Source organism: Phasianus colchicus, chromosome 5, assembly GCF_987193195.1.
Source record: "Phasianus colchicus chromosome 5, bPhaCol1.hap1.1, whole genome shotgun sequence".
NCBI classification, from domain to species: domain Eukaryota; kingdom Metazoa; phylum Chordata; class Aves; order Galliformes; family Phasianidae; genus Phasianus; species Phasianus colchicus.
The window spans coordinates 11,296,770-11,318,064 of NC_143440.1; the positions used below are offsets into that span (position 1 = coordinate 11,296,770).

Below are 21,295 nucleotides of genomic sequence, written 5' to 3' on the forward strand. Positions count from 1 at the left end.
AGCTGTCAGAGCTTACTTGGAAATAACCTTTGGAAAAACAACAGTGAGAGAAGCTGTGAAGCAATGGGAGGGTAAGCAAGGGCATGAGACACAGAGATGCCAATTTAAATTTCCATAAATCAAAAGCAGATCATCTGCAAATTAGAAACAAATGATAATGCTGGACGTGAGCTTAATCTAATTATACAAGACAAACTTTAATTAAACATTTGAATTTCTCAGCTACACCTGCAGAAAACCAAAGCAATACTGATGGAATGCAAGGAATTATCCTGGCAGACACACAAATTTCTTCTCCCAGCTGCTTTGTGCAGTTTCCATTGATACCTCTCTGTTTGAGACATCTTCCACAGTCTTAGAGAACAGAAATGTTAATTTGACTTATCCATTTCATTACCACTTCTGTGCTCATACACAGTGGTATCCTGCTCTTAAAAGAGAGATATGCTAGAAATTAAGAACAAGAATGGAGACTGGAACCTTACAGCTCCTTAAGGTGTCTGAAACAATCCAAGATAACTTCAGAATGGTCAGCATAATAATAAGCAGAAAGTGTTCTCACTTGAAAATGAAATGCTAGTAGACATGCAAACAACAACAACAAAAAAAAGACGGGAGAAGAAATGGATGTAACAACAAAAAATTAAACTTAGAAGTTTCATTTTAAACACAAAGGTTTATGGAAGAAGCATCACACAAAAAAAAAGGTGAAATGGAAACCTCAAACCCCATTAAAATTTAATGGCAAAATTTCCTGAGATTTCACCAAAGAGATTCTGAATCATTTTCTTGTATGAATCGTGCAGGATAACAGTAGCAAAACAGGCAACATAGAACATAATGCCACTGGTTCATAGCCACGAGGTTAAGCACATGGAATGAAAAGGAAAAGATGTAAATCTTTTCTCTCTGTGATGAATCTCTGTTGGCCAACAACTTTGCAAAAACCTCTTGTCCTTTCCAGTCCATCAGTGATAAGCAAACTTCAAATAAGTCCAGGGCAGTAGAGATGTTAATCTCATAAGAAAAATTTCAGTAGAAGTTAGAATTTTACATAAGCTGCAACCTCCACAGACTTCTCATTTGCATTCCCTAATCAGAGATGCAATTTTCTTGCATGATATATTTACCAATTACCAGATATGCGTGTTGCAGATTTCACTGCTCCAAGATCTAGACTTCAGAGAGCAATAAGATATTCCTCCAAATCTTACCTGTCTGTCAAGCTTCTGCTGACGCAGGTTGCTCCCCTCATCATCCAGAACACTGTAAAGACAAGTACATAATTAGAACAGATTAATCACTCAAAATAAACACCAAACAGCAATCATTTGCCACAAAAGCTACTTATGTAAAACTTCGACTGTGCTCCATGGAAGTTTGCCTGTCTCAACTCGCAAAAGCTGGCTTTAAAGAATTTAAATGCAGTCTGTGAAAAATCTGGAAAACTCTCGTTCACATGAACTTTAATAAAAAGTTTATGTTCAACCAGATCACAAAGAAATGCAAACTCTACAGTCTACAGCTTGTTTTCTTCTCCGCCATCTTCTAATGAAAACGTCAATGTATACAGCAATGGGATTTGACTGAAAATTTGCATATAAATCAGATACAAAGTAATGAGCATTAGCAACTCAGCAGTATTTAAAATCATCTTGGAAAAATTAACCATCCAGACTTTGCACACTGAACACCAGAATTTATTTCCGAGTATCTGAAAAGCCACCCTTATTGACATGCTGCTCAATTCTTAGAGACTGGCAAGACAAACAGTATGGTGCCACTGATGTATTTCTTGCTGCTAATTGTTAGTAGTTGGGAGATTAGCTCCAGCACTTTCAATTGTTTTCATTAATTAGATATTAAAACTAATGGTATTGCAATCAGAAAACTACTGTTATGAGGTATTTTATCAAATGACTGACTATACTTCTTTTCTAGAGAATTAAGGTCTCCATTGTAAGAACATTATGGTTAAACTTTGAATGCACATCATTAAGTCTTTTAAATTGTAATATATCACCTACAAGAAATACACTGTTACAGAAATAGCCTCTTACAAGCAGAATCCATTTCCTCTTACAGCACTTAAAAAAATAATAAAGAGATTAGTCCCATTTCTATAATCACTCTTAACTATTAAAGAGATGAAAAGGTATCCAGGACAAATGAAGCTGCATTCTGACATATATAAAGCCAAATTATATTTCAATGGAAATAACAGAGAGGACTTGCCATGTATTAATACATACTCCTTAAGAGAAAAACCAACCTAGCAGTAGAGCTTAAAAAGACATACAGATGGTCATCTTACCAACACCAGCTTCATCAAGATCAACAATTAAGTACTACTGGTAGTATCAGCCTTTAAAGTTTATACAATTCTTATTTCTTACTAAGACTGACATTCCAGTCTTAGTGAACTGAAACTAGTTTGTACAAGAACCTGAGGAAGGAAATAATGCAGTCTCTTGTAGACACAATGCATGATTCATAATAAAAAAAACAAATTCTTCTGCTTTATACCGAGCATTCTTAATCAGATAAATTACAGAAACAAGTTGCAAGAAGGCACATATTCCTCCACAGTACAAAATAACTGCTTATCCAGGGGTGTTTTAGTACAACCACAATACATATTAGCTGCACTAATACCCAGTGAGATACCTTCAAACTAACAATTGAGCAAGAGATACCAAGAAGAAACTTTTGGGCTTAATGGACTGAACAAATCCGTCTCATTTAAGATAATGCTAGAGAAAAAGACAAAAACATGTAATGATGATAGCACAGATCCTAAGAAGTGCAGAGGCAGCAATGCATGTGCAGCTGTAATAGTTAGAGAGTTCAAGAGCCAATATTGCTCCACTTCACCAGTCATTTGCAGAGCTAAGGAGAAAACTCTGATCTCTTCTTTCATACTCTGCTTTATAAAGCAGACTGTGCTGACGCCCTCAGATTTGTTAAATGAGCTATTTATACACTTCTCAGACATTCCATAAAGCACCAGTTCAGTTGTCATCTTTACGTGCATATAATGGTTTCAGTACTATGCTGGATCAGCTTTAATTCCAAATTCTCTATCACAGACAAGGTGCATGGGCACTCAGGATGTCTGTAACTTCCTGTATCGTATCCTGATGTACCACACTGTGCAGAACAAGGGAGAAGAGAAATCTCCTCAGACTTGCTTTAAACCTCACCTGGGTTTCCCTGGGATGCCACAACAAGCTGACCTCAGGTCCAACTAAACAAGCACAGCTCCACAGGTCTCCTCACTCTCAAACCTTACACAGTAAACACAGCTGTTTAAGTAGCACCACAGCAAACATCAGGCAGAGGAAGGGTGTGATTTGCATTGATTCAGCATTCCAGGAACGCAAAGCAATGGTATCAGACATGCTGAAGGACTGCCAAGAAAATGAATCTCCATCTAAAAGCTGTGGATACCATAACATGAAAACACCCTTCCATATTGCCCTCTTACTTTAAGACATTGGTAAGTGAATAAATATAACCAAAGCTGACAGCAAGAGCATCATGCCTTGATACCCACCTGCAAATGCCTTCTGCAGCTTCCAAGTCTTTCTTTCTGTGGCTCCCTATTTTATAAAGTTCTGGGTCGTTTCCCACAATCCTTTTGTAAACATGCACTTTACTACAAGCCTTCCCCTTGCTGCAGTATTTAAGCTGCAATGCTCAGCACTAAAACTGAACTCCAGCTTTCTTCACAGACACCAAGGTTCAGTAGAATACAGTTCATCAATTCTCCCACCTTTCAGATGGACGGCATTGTATTAGAATGCTTTACTGCCATCAGGCAGCCACACCACTCTTCTGAGTCCAACACAGTGTAGACAGGGCCTTAAAAGTAATCCAATTACCAGCAGTTATATTTTAAGTTACCAATGCCACAACCGGTGAAAAGCTCTGATTTTGTCCTTTCTTGATGCTTATGCAAGCGTAGAGAAGAAAAGGATCCAAAATAGCCTGTATATTCTTCTGAGATAATAGCAAAATGCTCTGTACTCTGAGACTGTACTCTTGTTATTTTCTATGAGACCTTGGAACTGTTAATCAACAGCCAGTAATTCACATAGCCTGAATTTCAATGGAAGAACTCTCCTAAGACTGGATGACTTCCAAGATTTACCATAAAGGAACATTCGGCTTTGGTAAAAAATAATTAATTAATAAATAAATAAATAAATAAATAAATAAATAAAATAAAATAAAATAAAATAAAAGATCTGTTTCTGGAGCAATGCCATCAAGCCCTCACTTTCGCTGCCTTAAAAACAACTGCAGCAGACTCTGAGATGCATCTGGCACTCCTTGCACCCTGGTGGGTATTCCAGGCTCCAGGAGCTGAAATACAGCAGATTTGCCCTTTCATTTCTTTGGAATACATCAAAGTCTAGGAGGAGCAGCAGAGTCTTTACTCTTCCCAGTCTCTGAAAAGAGCAGAAACCAATTTCTTTTTCTCTTGGAAGAAGGGAAGAGCAACAGTACTTCTGCAGCATAAGCTGCGTGCAAGGAGGAGACCTAGACCATCTTACACAGACTCAGAAGCAGCAAAGATTTTGTTGCTCCATAGTCAAAATAAGTGAGATGGACACAGCCTGAAGTCCCAGAACAGTAGGAAAACCATAGCTGTAACATGGCAGGATCACTACAGGAAATAATCTTGTAGAGAGTGAGGCTATTAGAACAGTTCTGCCTACATGCTTGGTGAGATGCTAGGAAATCCCAGTAGCAGCATGAAACTCAGTCAGTCTTAATAGAGAAATACACTTTATAGCTCATGAAAATTAAATTACTGAAGAGAATGCATACATACGAGCAATCTGCTGGGTGTGCTGAAGCATCCTGAAGATCCAGCAAGCTGCATTTTCCCTTCTGTTTGACCAAATATCATGTATTCACCAAGCAACTTGGCCATGGCTTTGACACCATTTGTAAGGAAGAGCAATTTTACACGTTGTATTGTATTATAAACAGTATTCCAGGTTTGCAGCAATACATTCTATTCCAAATTCAGTTAACGAATCATAGCTTGTATATATTTCCTTCTAGATAACTATTCAGAGAAGATTCATCCATCTGTATTCAAACTCAAGCAACTTACCCTTGAGAGCTTACTAGATGTTGGGCTTAAGAAGTTTGCAAGACTACAGCTATATATTATAGAGATTCAAGTTGGTGGTGTGGTCCAAGATCCATAGGACTCAAGTAATAAAACAGATAGCAATATTTTCAATTTTTTTCACACGGCATTTGATTCAAATATCCCCCATCCTGTTTTCTAAAGGGAACTATAAATGAAATATCAACTTGGTAAAGCATTACTTTTTAAACCACTTTTTAAACCAAAATCTATTTTACTGAGACAGTTACAACATAAAATTCAATTTACACAAAAATAAACAGGCTTCCTAAAGCACTGCATATCATAACAAAGACAAAAATATAAGAACTTAGTTTATCTTAGTATTCCAAGCTCTTCATAATCTGTTTTCCTTAAAAACCTTTTTGAAGGAAACTCCAGAAGTTTTAAGACAAAAGCTAAAAACCATTATGTGAAGCTCCTCAATTTGCTTGCTATATTTTCCTTTAACTTCACAATGCTTGATTTCAATTTAAGTAAAATAGGAAAAGCCTTAATCCAAATACATTTAACAGAGAGCGACTCGACTTCTTTCACAGAATGTGCAAACTGCTCCCATTTCAGTAAGCCACTGCAAGCAAAAAGAACAAACAAGAAATGTTTTTAATTAAAATGTGGAAGATGCATGTAGTCATTAATTCATTTACTTATTTTTTTTAGAAAAAGTCTGACACTGTAAAGCAGATGCTGCTTCTGCCAAAGGAAGCAATGTTTTCTTTCTTCCTGACACTGCCTTACAGAGAAGGATTTTCCAAGACAATAATGTTTTACTAGGACAGAGGTCTGAAATCCTATCTATCACATCTCTGCAGTTCAGCACTTAATTGTAACGAGAAAAGTTCCTGTATTAACAAATATTCATACGACTACTAAACTTTCATACTGTTTAAAAGTGTCACCCATGCATATTCTTTTACTGCTTGTTCGTGACAATATATTGCTAACAGCAGCACTCCAAAACTCCATGTGAAATCAAGGACCTTTGCACAAGCAAGATATACATACATAGTCAGGGAGAACTCCTGGAACAAACAGTTTATAAAAGGTTTATAAAAAGTTAAGAGTTTGGATAAGAAACTGCTACCCCATTTACAATACTAAACTATACTGCAGCCTTGCAGTGAAGAAACCCAATACGTTGCTGTGTCAAGTGAAGTAAGTTATGGGATCTTAGAGAATAAGGCTGATTCAGAAGTACATGAATGGGTGTAACGTGTCTTTTGAACATTACATAGTCTCTGCAGACATGAAGTTAAAGCACACAAAGCTCTTGGCTTACAAGATACCATCTGTCACGTTCAGCTAATTACACTTCTCTGTAATCTCCATACTTCCATAAAATCACAGAAGTTCAATAAAATCCAACTACTCTGGATAATGTTGCTGTCAGTCCTCTAGAAGCAAGCTTTCCAGAAGCACTGAAGAAATGCTCCTGTATGTGTCCACCAACATGGCCAAGGAACCTGAGACACAAGTCGTGCTGCAGAGGGAATGGCATACAGGTTCTTCAAACCACTGACATCCCACGACTTCCCCACCAGCAAGGCAGGAAACTATAAAACCCCAACACCTGCAAGAGCCCACATAAAATGAGATCTGTTCTCCCATGTATGCCGTATGTTGAGTTCTCCAGACATCTCTTACTGCACATTAAATACTTGGAATAGAACTAGATATGTGCTACAGAACAATGTTGTAACAGACACACACCCTAATCAGAGACTTATTAAAAACAAAAACTCTGTAAGGCTTCCTCTAGCTAGGAATAATAAAGGTTTTCTGACTCCAAAGTGACTGCTCAATCATCTGATCAAGAATGGAGCCTTCAGCTACTATCACTGTAATAAAATAAGGCCCTTCTTTCCTGGGCCATCTAAATATGCAAAAGAGAAAAAGGGACAGGAGTATGGACACATGTTTTTTATTAGAATTCCCAGCACTGAATCAATCACAAAACACAAGAAGATGCAGAGTGGCAATGTTTCAAATGATAGCAAAAGTAATGCCTGCAGGGCAGATGGCTGAAAGCAGAAATTGAATTTGTAGTTGCACAAATAATTACAGAACCAAATGCTTTATTTTCCCTTCTAATCCTGTCTAGCACACTAATTTCCTAACTAAAAATCAGTAAATGAATGAGACCTTTCTGAACTGTTGGTCCTTTTAGGGTTATCTCAATGTTCATGGTACATTAAGATCTACAGCACTTAATTCTGTTTATCCAACAGTTCTGTTTTGGGGATTTAAAAAGAACAACAAAAAACTTTTTAGCATCCTTTCCCTTTCCCTTCCCCTTTCCCTTCCCTTCCCCTTCCCCTTTTCCTTCCCTTCCCCTTTCCTTTCCTCTTTCCTTTCCAGCAAATCAACGTAGAACACACAAGAAATAACATCTGTGTCAAAGCCCTAGATCTGGGAAGGAACAACCACTGAGACAACACAAGCTGGGGACTGTCTGTCTGAATGGAACTGGGGGGTCTTCGTAGACAGCAAACTGGACAAAAGCAGAAAATTAATTATCTAAACATTTTATTCAGGAGGAAAAAAAAAAGAAAATCATCAGTCAGATAAATACATATTGAAAGAAGTGTATATTACAGGATATATATGTATATAACCAAGCATTGGCCAAAGGCAACACAGCCCAACAAGAATCTGAGCACTGCAGAAAACAGCGAGAGATCTACAATGCTGTAGATATTGCTTTGTATTAATGAGATCTGATTTGGGATCAATCAGAAAAGTATTAAACTTCCAAGAACAAAACTGCAGCCCCTGGGAAAAAGAAGCTACAGCTCAGGGTTTAACTAGGCTCAGGGTTTGACTAGGCTGACAGCCTTCACTGAGGATGCTAAGAAGGCAGAAACTGATCTAACAAGAATAAAGACATAAATACTCCCTAAAGCACATTGTATGTTTTAAATAACACAAACTACAGGCTTGCCTCTATTGTCCTGGAAAGATGAAATAGTTGAAATAGTATTTGTACGCTCATTCTCTGCAATTCTGAAGACATGATAGGATAGCACACAGCTATAAATTGCTGGTAATGAAAAGAACACCTAAGGGAAGAGTGGATGGGTGGGTTACTTTAAAATAATACTAGTTCCTGGAGTGCTTAACGAAGAAAACAATAATGCCAACCATGTTCTGCAGGGCACAGTAAGTACTCTGTGCAGTAGGCAAGTAAACACAGGTACAAATATGCAGAATGAGGTATCTGAGGCAATTATTAATGCAGCAGCTCCCTAACATCTCCCACTACCTACCTACGCATATAGGACAAGAAAAAGATACAGATGTATTTATCAGATTTCTAAAGGAACTGTAAAAATAGCCAATTTATTGAAAGTGTAAAGGGGAAAGAGGTAAGTTAGCTGCTCTTAGCTGCTCTAACAATCAAAACTAAAGAAAAATGCAGTAAGAATTGCAGCTCTGATACGACGTGTTCAGTGGAGAAAACAGCCAGGCTCCTTTTTCCTTGTTACAGGTGGTGTAACAATTTCTATTGAATAGAGTTTCTAAGGGAATCCATGCAATCTGAAGATGAAACATTAACCCTGAGACAAAATATTTTGTCACATTTCCCCCCCACGCTGCTATCTGTATAATCCAATCCAGGATTTTTCTTGCTGGAACTGTAGAAAGCAGGGGCTTTTTTTTGTTTTGTTTGTTTGTTTTTTCCCATTTAGGTTTGAGTTCATTCTCTGTAGTTAATCTCAGCAAAAACAGAAAAGCCTGCCAAAACTGGACCATTTTTCCAGTGGAAGAATGAGTTCATCAGATCCTGGTGCCTGAGCACGTACATATTCCAAGATTTCTAAGATATCACTGGCTGGCAAAAGTACTGAGCACCACTTGGCTTCGGTTTTGTACACAATAGTGAAAACGAACTCATTATTTCTAACAGCAGTCTATGCAGATGGAGGTATTCAGTACAGCCTGATCCACATATTTGAGCCCTGATCCTGAACCATGTTAATTCAGTCTCATGAAAGTGCTCCCATTAATTTCTCCTAGCATGAAAAGATGCATGTGTATAAACCCTTCATAGGCTGGGATTTTGATTTATAATGAAGAACTACTGGAGATAGAAAATGTTTTGCACTGTGTGCATATACAGTGTTCTCACAAAGGAAGACTCTTTTCTGATGGCCTTTCAGGTATTAATGCAATCATAGAAAAGAAAAACAACACATAGTAATAAGATTGTGTGTGTTGACTATTTCCCCCTCCCCTCCCTTCTTTTTTAAATTATTCTAAACGAGACAGAAGTATTCACTTCTGTCTAAAGCATTATAATGTCAATAGCATTCGGAGACAAATTCAAAAGAAATGAAACGTAATCTTTTCTAATTTTTTATACATGAACCAGCGTGCTGGAAACCATTCAAAGATTCTCATGCATACAAGGAGGCTCATCAGTGCAGCAGACATGAATTAAACTCCAGAGTCGAGCCCATTTTTTTGCCCTCCACTCAGGAATTCTTATACTTGGAGAACTGGAAGGGGTTCACAAAAACACCTGGCCAGCAAGATAACCAGATAGAAAATGGAATTAATAAAAATGTAAAACAAAACTGCTGAACTACAGTATGGTCAACAAAATAAGTGTCCCTCATTAGATTTTTGGGGTCTTTAAGATAATGAAGAAATTGCATTCCACAACTTCAGCCAACAGGCACCAGATATGCCTCTCACCGTGGAAATCACACGACAAAGAATAGTCTCAGCATTCCTCTCCAGTATATCCCTTTTTGCCATACATTAGCTCAGGCTACCCAGTCTGGCCTCAAGGGATCCAATTCTCCTCAGGGCAGCCTGTTCCAGTGTCTCATCACCCTCTAAGTAAAGAATTTCCTACTCATCCAAATCACTTCTCTTTTAATTTAAAACCATCCCCTCCCTGTCCTATAACTGTTGTGCTAAAGAGTCAATTTTTTTTTTTTTTTTTTTTTAAATAAGCCCCCTGTAAATTGAAGAAGGCTGCAATGACTTCTCACCTGAAATTTCTCTTCTCCAGGATGAACAAGCCCAGCTCCCCAGCCCGTCTTCATAGGAGAGGTGCTCCAACCCTTCGATCATCTTTGTGACCTCCTCTGGACCCACTCCAACAGCTCCATGTCTTTCTTGTACTGGGAGCCCCAGGCCTGGCTTCAGGAGGGAAGAGCAGAAGGGAAAATCTCCTCCTTCTCCCTGCTGGTCACCCCTCTTCTGATGCAGCCCATCATATAACTGGTCTGCCAGACTGCAAGGCTCACATCAAGTTTTTCATCTACCAGAGCCCTAAGTCTTTTTCCACCACCCTGTACTCACCGAGTTGTTCTCCCAGACTGCACTCATGCCTGGGATTGCCCCAACCCAAGTGCAACGCATTGGGCTTGGTACTGTTGAGCCTCATTTGGTTCATGTGGGCTCACTTTTCAAATTTGTACAGGTCCCTCTGGATGGCATCTCTTCCTTCTATCATATCAACTGCAACAACTCAGCTTCGTGTCCTCAGCAAACTTGCTGAACATGCACTCAAACCTGTTATCTAGATGGCTGACAAAGATGTTAAAGAGCACTAGTCCCAAGATGGAACCAAGATGGGATACCACTTGTCCCTGGTCTTCACCTGGACAGAGAGCCACTGAGCACAACCCTCAGGCTGCAGCCATCCTGCAATTCAGTACCCACTGAATAGTCCAGTCTTCAAATCAATCTCTGTCCAGTTTAGAAATGCAGTGTGGGATCAAGTCAAAGGTCTCAAAGAAGTCCAAGTAGTTGATACCAGTCAGTCTTCCCCTGCTGATCAGTGCCATCACTCCAAAACAGAAGGCCACTAGATTAGTCAAGCATGATCTGCACTTGGTCAAGCTGTGATCTCAGATCTCCTCCTTGTCTTGCACGTGTGCAACACTACTTCCAGAAGGATCTGTTCCATGATCTTCTGAGACATCATCTTTGATTTTCATAAATTTTAACTGTGCTCACTAAAGTGAATTCACATACCTAATTTGGCAGATCAGCTTTAAATACTTCAAAGGAATCAAGCAAATTTTAAATAGATCAAATATTTGCAAGTTGGAGTAATGTTTTCTTTATTTCTATCTTCATTATGAATCAGAAGTGTACTGACTGTACTCTGTGACCATTTTTGTTAATAGAATTGTAAGGGCACCTAAGAAATTGTACTGAAGAGAACAAAATCAGGAAGCAAAAGCAATCCCGAGTTCTTCTTGTTCAACCCTACAGGATGATAATAGGTCTCAACAAGACCATTTAAGTTTCCCACTCCTATCATTAAAACTTTGTGACAAAAAGTACAACCTAAAAAGTATTTGTTCATGAAGAAAATTGCAACAGCTAATGGAAATCTAAACTATATATCTAAACTCTCTCTCTCTATATATATATATAACCTAGAAAACTACTACTGCCTTTTTAAGACAGTTTGGAAAACTTGTGTCATTCACTGGTATGACTCAAATACTGGATTCTTTCACAGCTGGGCAGTTAATTGATACAGCAATCTTTCAAGACAAAGCTCTGCACTGCAACACAAATGACACATGCAAGAATATGTGCCACCAGCAAAAAATGGGACAGACTGTGGCAGGAAGTTAGTCTGAGTGATACTGTATGGGGTTTTCCATAGGTCCCCCCAGGTGATGTATTTCAGACTCCAAAACATTATTTTCATTCTCTGATACATGCACATTGCTTAACTTCAGAGTTCTGATACTGCATGGACTGAGAAAACTCATTACTGCTGGGCATTAATATTGCTATTGGAGTCAGGGGGCCGAAGAAATGGCTAAGTGTGCTCATATTTACAAAAGAAATGCTCACTTGTACTACGTAAAATTCTGATCACCAAAAACTGGCTGAGAAGAAATTGTTCACTTTTATCTTTGTTTTGTAAACTATGTGTCAAATATTCATCAGTTCCATCACTTACAAACCAAGGAAGAGAGGAAAAAAAGAGAAAATGAGCAAAATGTTATTTTCTGATCGTTTCCAAGATTTGCACATATACTCATATACAAAAAGAGTAAGCATTTCCTTAAAATAAGACATTGCAAAAATAATTTCATTTAAAAATGGTGAGTCCAATTTAGTTGTTTGTTTGTTTTTTTAATAAATGAAGAAAGAGCTATCACATCAACCACCAGCACATTTTGTCAGTCCTTTAACGCTACAGAATACAGAGAAATTTCACCTGCCAAAACCATAAAGGAAACAATATCAGCATGATATCCAAGGAATGAAGCAGCATAACTCTCATTAAGGTTATGCCATTAATCCCCACACACAGGATACTGAAAACTCACGCTCATACGATATATTTCCAGACACTGGTAGAAATTAGCAGTTCTCCAGAATCAGATTATAATTACACAGGACTGCAAATTGTACATTTGTCAGTTCCTAGAAACAAAGTGGAGAGCAAAATCTGCAGTTTCAATGAGTGTTTTCATGCTAAATACAGATACTGAAAGCACTGCAGTTCATTTACCAGTTCGACAAAAATTGTTCCTCTTGTCTTTTTCTTCTCGTCAGTGAGATGAGGGCATATTATGAAACCACAGAAAGACAGCTAAGTTTGTTAGCCAGAAATAACATAGGAAAATCTACTGATATTTTTCTTAACACACGGAACAAAGAAATTCTCCTTTGTAAAGCCTAGTTCAGATATGCAGAAGATGTGGTGTCACTGCATTTGGGTTTCCTTGTTTCTTATTCCCTTTCATATTGTTTGGGTTTATTTTTTTTATAAATAATAGTCCTACACTGAATTTCAACCTGTAGATTCAGGAAACAGACCTTAAGCAAATCATCAATACTCAATTATGCCGTGAGAAGTACTGTTTCTCAGGTGTTTACATCTTGCTTCAAGATATAATAACCAGAATCAAGTTGTTTTGCAAATGGCACTTTCTACACATTTAGAATAAAGTGCAAAGTGTTTCCCAGCCCAAATATTTTAATTAAAAAGAAATTCATATAGAACCATCACTGCTTCTAATCTTACAAACAGCGTAGCTGTAGAGAGAGATCAGGTCTACAAGCCTTGCTCTTTGTAGCAAATTTGGTTAAGCGTGACAGAAACGGGTCCTGAGGTAATTCAAGATAGGACAGGTATTGGATATTGTGCTTTCCATTTTTCAACAAAGGAAACAAGCGTAATTGCATTTGCTCCAGTGTGTCATTTAAAAAGCCTACAGATAAACCATCTTTGGTTTTGTGTAACTAAACAGATTGCAGCCAAAGCAGATCAGATTAACTGATTAAGAAAGATGATGTTGACAAACAGAACAGCAAAGTCTCACGGTATTTTTTTTGTGGATACCAAAACGACAATAAAACATACACATCCAGGCTGTTTTAAGCTTGTGTTTAACCTGTTGAAAGCAAGCAGTGGAAGAATAAGACAAAGAATTTTTGATGAACAAAGATGCTCCAGTGCTATGAAATCAGCTGCAAAGCATTGCAGGCAAGGGCTTTTCACTGTCCTTTTCATACATATATTAATATGTTACCGAAGTTGCCATTTTAATTACTCCACTTCACCCACTATAATGCTTGTTGGCAACAGTTATAACAAAAGCAGTCTTCCCTGGGGACTGAAGCACCATGCAGAGCCTTGTAAGCAAACACACAGCTCAGCCTGAGCAACGTGTTCAATTCAATCACGTGCAAAATGCAGACAGAAATATGTGATTATCAGATTTGTTGCTGATTTCTTCAACAGGGAGCAAATCACGCCATGCAAGTAGAATTACATTCAAAACATTCAGCTGTTTTCTCCTGTTACCTGTGAAAAATGGACTTTCCTGCACATAACAGGGGGATTGAAACTAGATGATCATTGTGGTCCTTTTTAACCCAGGTCATTCTGTGATTCTATGATTTGTCAAAAAGGCAGAAAGCAGTGAGCAAGTGCATCTCTGGAAGTCTGAGGAAGAACTCTCATTCCACACTGGTTCTGCAATAAAATTTGACCAGAGCATTCAAAATTCCAGCTCTTTCACTGACAGTTCTTCATCTGTCCACCAAGATTTATGTCTCTTTCCTTAAGGAAGTAAGGCATGCACTCATCACACCTGTATTTTTTTCTTCCTCCAGCTGAGTAATTTCAACTGAAATTAAAGAAGAGCATAGCCTACAAAAGTACCGTGTCCAACAGGTCTCATGAAAAGAATGGTGGCTAACCAGAGCCAGAGACTTCCAATAGCCTCAGCAGCCTCAACTCAACAGTATTAGTAATGAGAACTCACATCGAGGGACATGATGAACAACAGCTAACGTAATCCTGCCTTCAGAAGCTGTGTTGATCCTTGGACTACCTGATATATGCAGAAGACTCCTTTCAACCCAAACACATGACAAAAACATCCTGCATTTCATTTATTCCTGTCTACACATGCATAATCCTCATAATCCTCACTTGGACAGAAACAAAAGCAATAAAAAAGATAATCCGCTTTAGAAGCAAGAAGGAAGGAGAAGATAAATGAAATATAATTCCTTTCCTGATCTTGCTGCTGATCTCTCATCTTGGAAAAGCCACACTCCTGCTCTGTGTGCAGGATCCCCATCCATAACACAGGTAACATGCCTCTGCCTTTGCACCATGTTCCAGAACGACACCCAAAATGCAACCTGTGAAGGTGGACAAATGACACAGAGATTACTGCAGCACTGCCACACTGAGCTCACAAGCCACAGCTACACCAAAATCCACCGGGTGCAGACAGCAAGAGGTGGCAATTGTGGGAAAAATAAATAAGCACGTGCACTCTGAGACAGGGGAAGCTCTATCTGGAGTAGCTGGAGCGGCCCTTTTAACTGTATCAGCTGTAATTAAACCACTTCTGGCACTGCGGGAAGATATTTCTAAATGCATTTCTGTAAGGCAGAAAGGATCATTTTAAATATTAGATCATAAATAAATAAATAAACAAGTGAAAAAAAAAAAAAAAAGGCCTAATCAGTACTTTTCAGCTCCTCTCACATACATATGAAGGCATATCTCCTGGTTTCTTGATGGAACACGACTTACCCACTGCACAAAAACGTTTAATCAATGTAGCACGCGATTACCCTTACCTGCACATTCTTCATTCATAACCAGAGTTTGTATTTTTTTTAGGATTGAAGGTTGTAAGGTGAGCCATTTCAGCTTGCAGGATCACCCATTCAACATCATTCAGCTTTATTGTGTCAAATGCTGAGGGCTGTATCTCTTCCAGTTTTCAGCATCTTGTCCAAACAGCACAGGATGATGCACAGTTCAGCCCAGGAGTTACAGAAAGCTGACTGGCACAAACAAGCCAGCAATGCATAGGCAGCAACAGCTTCCTCTGTGTGACCTTTCAGAAGTGTTTGCCATCCTGGGGTAGCACTGTACTGCTACCAGCACACATGCTGGTAGCTTTACCTGCAGCAAACTGGGAGAACGCTGTGCATACAAGCCCTACAACAACAGCAACCAGGGTGGCCATCAGTGACTGCCTGTTTGCATGGTTGAAGCTATGCAAGTCTGCAAACCATGCAGCTCCCCAGGGAACATCTGCTCTCCCCTGTGTCCATGTGCTGACAGAAGGACTTCCATTTGAACCTAAAATCTATGTCAGAAATGAGTACGGTGAGAGTTACTGAATGCGAGAGCAGACCTGAAATATTTATCTACTTTATGATTATTAAAAGGTTATTAGAAGATTATTAAAATGTAATTGTAAAAGATATGGAAGATTATAAGGAAATACTTCCATTGAATTTCTGACTCAACACATACTATGTCCAGACACTACTCCAGAGTACCACATACATGGCCCTCCCCAAAAGCAGTGCCAGATATTTGACAGTCCAGGCCCGATTTCCAGGTACAAAAGGGGAAAAAAAACAAACAAAATGGAAACAAGATGAATAAATTTCCTTAAGGATTGAGTATCACCAGAATACAGAGGTAGGCATGTTGTGATGTAAAAAGAAAACAAATGCTTTCCATTTAACAAAATAATCAATTTGGGGAATGATTCATAGTAAATCAATCATTGTTCACTGTAGACCTACTTTAACGGAGTGAAAATAGAAAGAATAAGGAAACAATATCACATCCATTTTAATGGAAAAATAGATAGGAGTCATCAAGTACAAAGTGAAAAGTAAAATCCTACACAACTTCCTCTTTCTAATTACTATTTACTGCAATATGCACTGATGTTTAGCATTATTAATCCAAGCACTTGACCATGGCAAATGCAATACCTCAGAGCTGGCTGTAAACTAAAATCCTTGGGCTGAATTTTCATTCCAATGCACAGAGAATTAGGTTGAGAGCTCCTAGCACTGTTCATTGGGTATATTTACATTTCACTGTAATGCAGTAAAAACTTCCATGTCTCTAAAGCACCTTAACTTTTTCAGATGGGAACGAGTTATTCTTGCCAAACAACACATAAAGACTGCAACGTGTTATAAGCTGTTTTTTGACTTTTTGACCCTCATCTCAGTAGCCATTCTCCTCTCTTCTCTCTCCAGCACATTAAGCATTTTCACCAGAAGCTTCAGATTGTCAAAGAGGCTAGTGAGCAGGAATGGAAGAAGCAGAGAATCAGAGTGACCTCAGCACTCGTGAAAATCCACTCGTAAACTCTTCAGCACTTACCATGTATTACTGCTCTCCATGCCTCGTAAGCCTACAACAGCCTGATGTTAAAAACATAACTCTTCTATTTCAAAAGGTTTATAGTTTAGCAGAATTCAGCAGTTGCTGAACCAGAGTCCTGCAACTGTGTGGTCATTCCCAGTAAATGCTTAGTTGCCTTAGTAGGTTCATGGATTTTTGTTATTGTTCATTAGTTCAGTGCAATTATGGCTTTCAGAGATTGTAACTTATTAATTTTATTTCCAGATTTCTAAACAATAAAACCTTTTGTGGCAACTCCAGAATTCAGTAGGTTTTTGTCTGGAAGTCTTTGAAAGATGAATGTCAGTTCACCAAATCTATATCTTGTAAACTTCAGGACCTCCAGAGTTTGTGGGTAAAATTTCTGAGACAAAAAATGGAAGGACAGACTAAAGCTACAGCAAGAAGTAACTTGAAAGTCCAGGCCCTCATCCAGAGCATTAGAAATACTGTCCTAATGAAGGAAACACCCCAGGCAGGGGCTTGAACTTGCACATCCCACCCTCCAGGCAATGCAAACATCGATATCACATGTTTCCGCTAGAGTAATATTGGAAATCACTCTGACACTGGATGCACAGAATGGGAGAACTCTTTTTCCCTCCCAGTACTATTTAGCACAACGTCTACTTTGCAAAAGCCTCACAAACAGAGCTTTAAATGAACAAACAGCAAAAAATGAAGCAAAATCAGAATCAAAACCAGAAGGAAAATGGGAAAGAAGGGAGAAAGTAAGAACCATTCATCTCATTTTAATCTTTATTGCGCCTTTTTTTGTTGTTGTTGATCTTCAGATCTATGGAGCATATTTAAGTTAAAGTAAGTCTATTTTTCTTATCTGTGTCAATAGTGCCAGAGTACTTCTCTATATCATTTAGTAGCCAAGATTTAAAAAGCATCTTCCAGGATGCCTCAAGCAAGAAGCAATGCCATGATATTAGACTTTTTTTGCACTGATTTGATGGCTCAGTTTCTCTAAGCACTAACATAGCATTCTGTAATTCATGTAACTATAGCTGATATATCCAAGAAGAATTAACTTCATGATTTAGAAAGCCAGAGCTAGAGTAGATAGGGAATGATAAGGTGACTACAGCTCTTAAAGTCAAAAATTAACATTTTAACATGAAAACAACTAATCAATTTTAAATTAATAGTTACATCTACATTGTGAACTCTGTCGTGATAGATAGTGAACTAGCTGTAAACAACCTAACACACATGCTGGAAACAGTTTACAGTAATCCATAGCTCATCACAGATGGAACTGCCTCATTCCTCAAAGGAGTAAATCCCTTCTGCATGTTTGACGTCGTATGGCTTTCAATATCCGTGTCAGCTCACATGCAGTTTGCCCAAGTGCCTCTCTACTGCACTGCAGCATGCAGCATGGGCATACCACAGAGATCAAACACGGAAGGAAAGAATTTAACCAGTTCTCCACCGACCAAAGCTACAGAGTTCTCCGTGTCTGAATCTTTGCACAGATTTAATGATGCGCAGATGCACCTGAGCTCTACTTTAAGGACAAGCAATAAAACAAAACCAGTGTTATTCAAGGGCAAGCTCAACGACTCTCTCTTGTACTTCACTTTTCAAATCTGCAGCCACAGCCAGTAAAGAGATTTAAAATTCAGGATCTTTGAATAATCAGTTGTCAGCTTCTGACTCACTGGTGTGCACAGACATCCTTAATGTTACCTAACACTGCTCCGCAGATGCAGTGCCCCCAAAGATGTATTATTTCCCCACATACCTAACCTAAAATTTGAGACAGGCATGTGAGAGTTCACACTATCCCTCGGTCTGGAAAAGCTTATTTAAAGGAAATTCATTCTCCTGGCTTGAGTCTTGGCATTTATATCAGCCAGAATTGGTGGGATGCCTTCCAAGGTACACTGAGTGTCTTAGTTTCTCACTTGCTACACAACCCAACCTAAGAAGTTAGTTCAAACCATCGTCCAGACAAGTTATCTGTTACATTCTACAGTATATCCAACACTTTCCCCAGATTTGTGGAAGACAGAATTGCAACACCTTGCAGTATATTTTTTGTTACTGCAGTCAGTTGAAAATGCTGCTGTACTACTAGTATGAATTAGCAACTAATTACTCTAGAAATAACCAAGATCAATTTTCCTTAACTTCTTGACATAACACCGATACCATTAGTGGAAACACTTAGCCTTCAGCTTCATTCATTTTGCTTTCAAATTGATAGCTCATCTGAAAGACAAACCTGTTTTATTCCTTTCCCTAAACATGGATCAAATACTGTATTTCACTTGCAAACACAATTTCCAACTTAGTCATCATTTGAAGTTAATCAAGGTATTTCCTCACCTTGTAATTTCTCACCTGCAGGTAGTAAGAACTGTGATTACAATTAAAATCACCACTAAAATCTTCATGCTGTGGTTTCATTACCTATGTCAAATGAGTTATATTAATTATGAATTAAAATATTCAGAGCTGCATCTCAAAAGGAACCATGAAATATCCACTAAAATCTGCAGTTCAAGACTAGATTTTGGTAAACAACTCAGAACTCAAGATAAAACTCAACTTCATGAAAGAATGACTTGGTCACTTGAGTTGTCAGTCAGCATCCAAGATGTGCACAGTTCTTGTGCTGGTAGAAGCAGTGACCTTTGCATGCTCTATATAGTCTTCTTTGGGAGAGCTTTATCTACTTAAGTCACTATTCTCTTCCTTATTCTTTTCTCAAATCAGAATAGACAAAACCAGCTGATGATCATACATCTGTATGAAAAATGAAAGCAGTAAGTATGCCAATGATGACCCTCATCTTTTTGCACATACATCACGTACTTCCCTCGCACCTGTCTTCTACATTGACAATTCTTCAGACTGAAGACTCTCTTGCTGTACATCTGCATAATATTACCGAGACACATAAGATAACAGAGCCTGGAGAGATGCCATATTCTCAGCTGAGAGCCCTCTGGACTTGCTGGCATTATCCTGCTGCTGTGTCATAGAAGAGGCTGCAAAAGGTGAGAGAACAATTCTTCAGCTCCCCACGGCCACCTGTTTGTGTGAGACAGACCATCATATACCACACAGCAACAAATTCAAGGGAAGATATTTAGAGAGAAGACCTTCTGCAGGTACCATATAGCTGGCAAAACAGAATTCTATCATCATGAATAAGGTGAAACAGGAAAAAAGGAAACAAAACTGAAGTGAGCACAACAAGGTGTAGGGAAAAAATGGCAAAAAGAGAAAGAAGAAAATGAACTGGAAAATAAGCCATCAGTATGAGGGGATGAGCAATGAGGAGGAAGTGTGAAAAGAATCCAGCTCTCTGGAACAGCAATTTTTAGTTACTAATAGAAAGTGCCATCTTCCAGAAAAGCTGCTGCTTACATGTCTAAATGCAAGCAGCTTTAAGGGAAGTCCAAAAAGCCTCAGGCATAAGAGTCTAAAACGTCTGACTCGGGGAGCTGCAAGAGAAGATATAACATTTCATAGCCATTTTCCGTCTGCAATCCAAATCTGGCACAGATGGCTTGCAAATGATTGTCACTGCCAGAAATCTGCAAATGATTGTCGCTACCAGAGGCCCATCAGCCTGTTACGAAATGAGTTTTACTCTCAGTCTGGATATCGATACCGTAAACGTAGCCAGAGGTCAAAATATTATAGGACAGCTGGGGAGCCACTGTCTATCACAAGGTGCAAAGCACGCCCTATGAGAGATGGAAAAGCCCCCTCAGCCTCACCCTCACCCTCCAACTGAAATCCAGCTTTGGCACGCTGATAGGATGACTGTTTTGTTCCCAGTACAGTCGCTGATCTCCCTTGAGCCTTGTCCCATTTCCACTTCAGCCAATACCCCACAACTTCCACTGGTCTTTTTATTTCCCTCACTGGCAAAACCGAAGTGATACTTTATTATCCTCTCCTCTCTTTTCCACCCAGTTGACTTCAGCTATCAGTATCAGGGTAGCAATTGCTGCTGACGACATGCTTGTACAGCTCCTTGCCTTGACACTGGGCCTAACAGGGCTTTGATCTCAACTGGAGGCTCTGTGCAGTATAACGGTTGTACCCTATATGAGAGCACAGACCCCCAGCTCTGACTTAAATGTCTTAACAGCATACAAGCAGGCTACTTTCATGCAGCACAAAAACTTGAGACAAGGCAGCCTAATTCAGAGCAGAGCAGACACATGCTCTCTGTACCCTTTTCTTTAGAAAAAAAACAGCTCTCATAAATTATCGATGCCATTCCCCATGGGAGGCAGCTGAGAGCGAGCTCGCCTGCATTGAGATGCACTCGCAATCATAAACTGCACCTCACAGAGGGGGGTGAGCACCTCACCTGTGCTGCTGCCCTCGCAGTACTGATGCTTTAAGATAGATATTATAGCAAATAAACACATAGCAACAAGCGTGGGGCACCCTTCATCTTCAAGCACCTCGCCGTT

General features: G+C 38.9%; 1 protein-coding gene across 4 annotated transcripts in view; it reads right to left on the reverse strand.

The window, feature by feature from the left end:
- The window catches only part of TUB (TUB bipartite transcription factor), a 126,256-nt gene that overhangs the window by 37,135 nt on the left and 67,826 nt on the right, over nucleotides 1-21,295 (reverse strand). For all 4 annotated transcript variants that reach the window (XM_090140491.1, XM_090140489.1, XM_090140488.1 and 1 more), the window contains exon 2: nucleotides 1,215-1,266. In XM_090140491.1, the coding sequence (XP_089996617.1) occupies nucleotides 1,215-1,266 (52 nt within the window). The remainder of the gene's footprint in view (nucleotides 1-1,214; nucleotides 1,267-21,295) is intronic.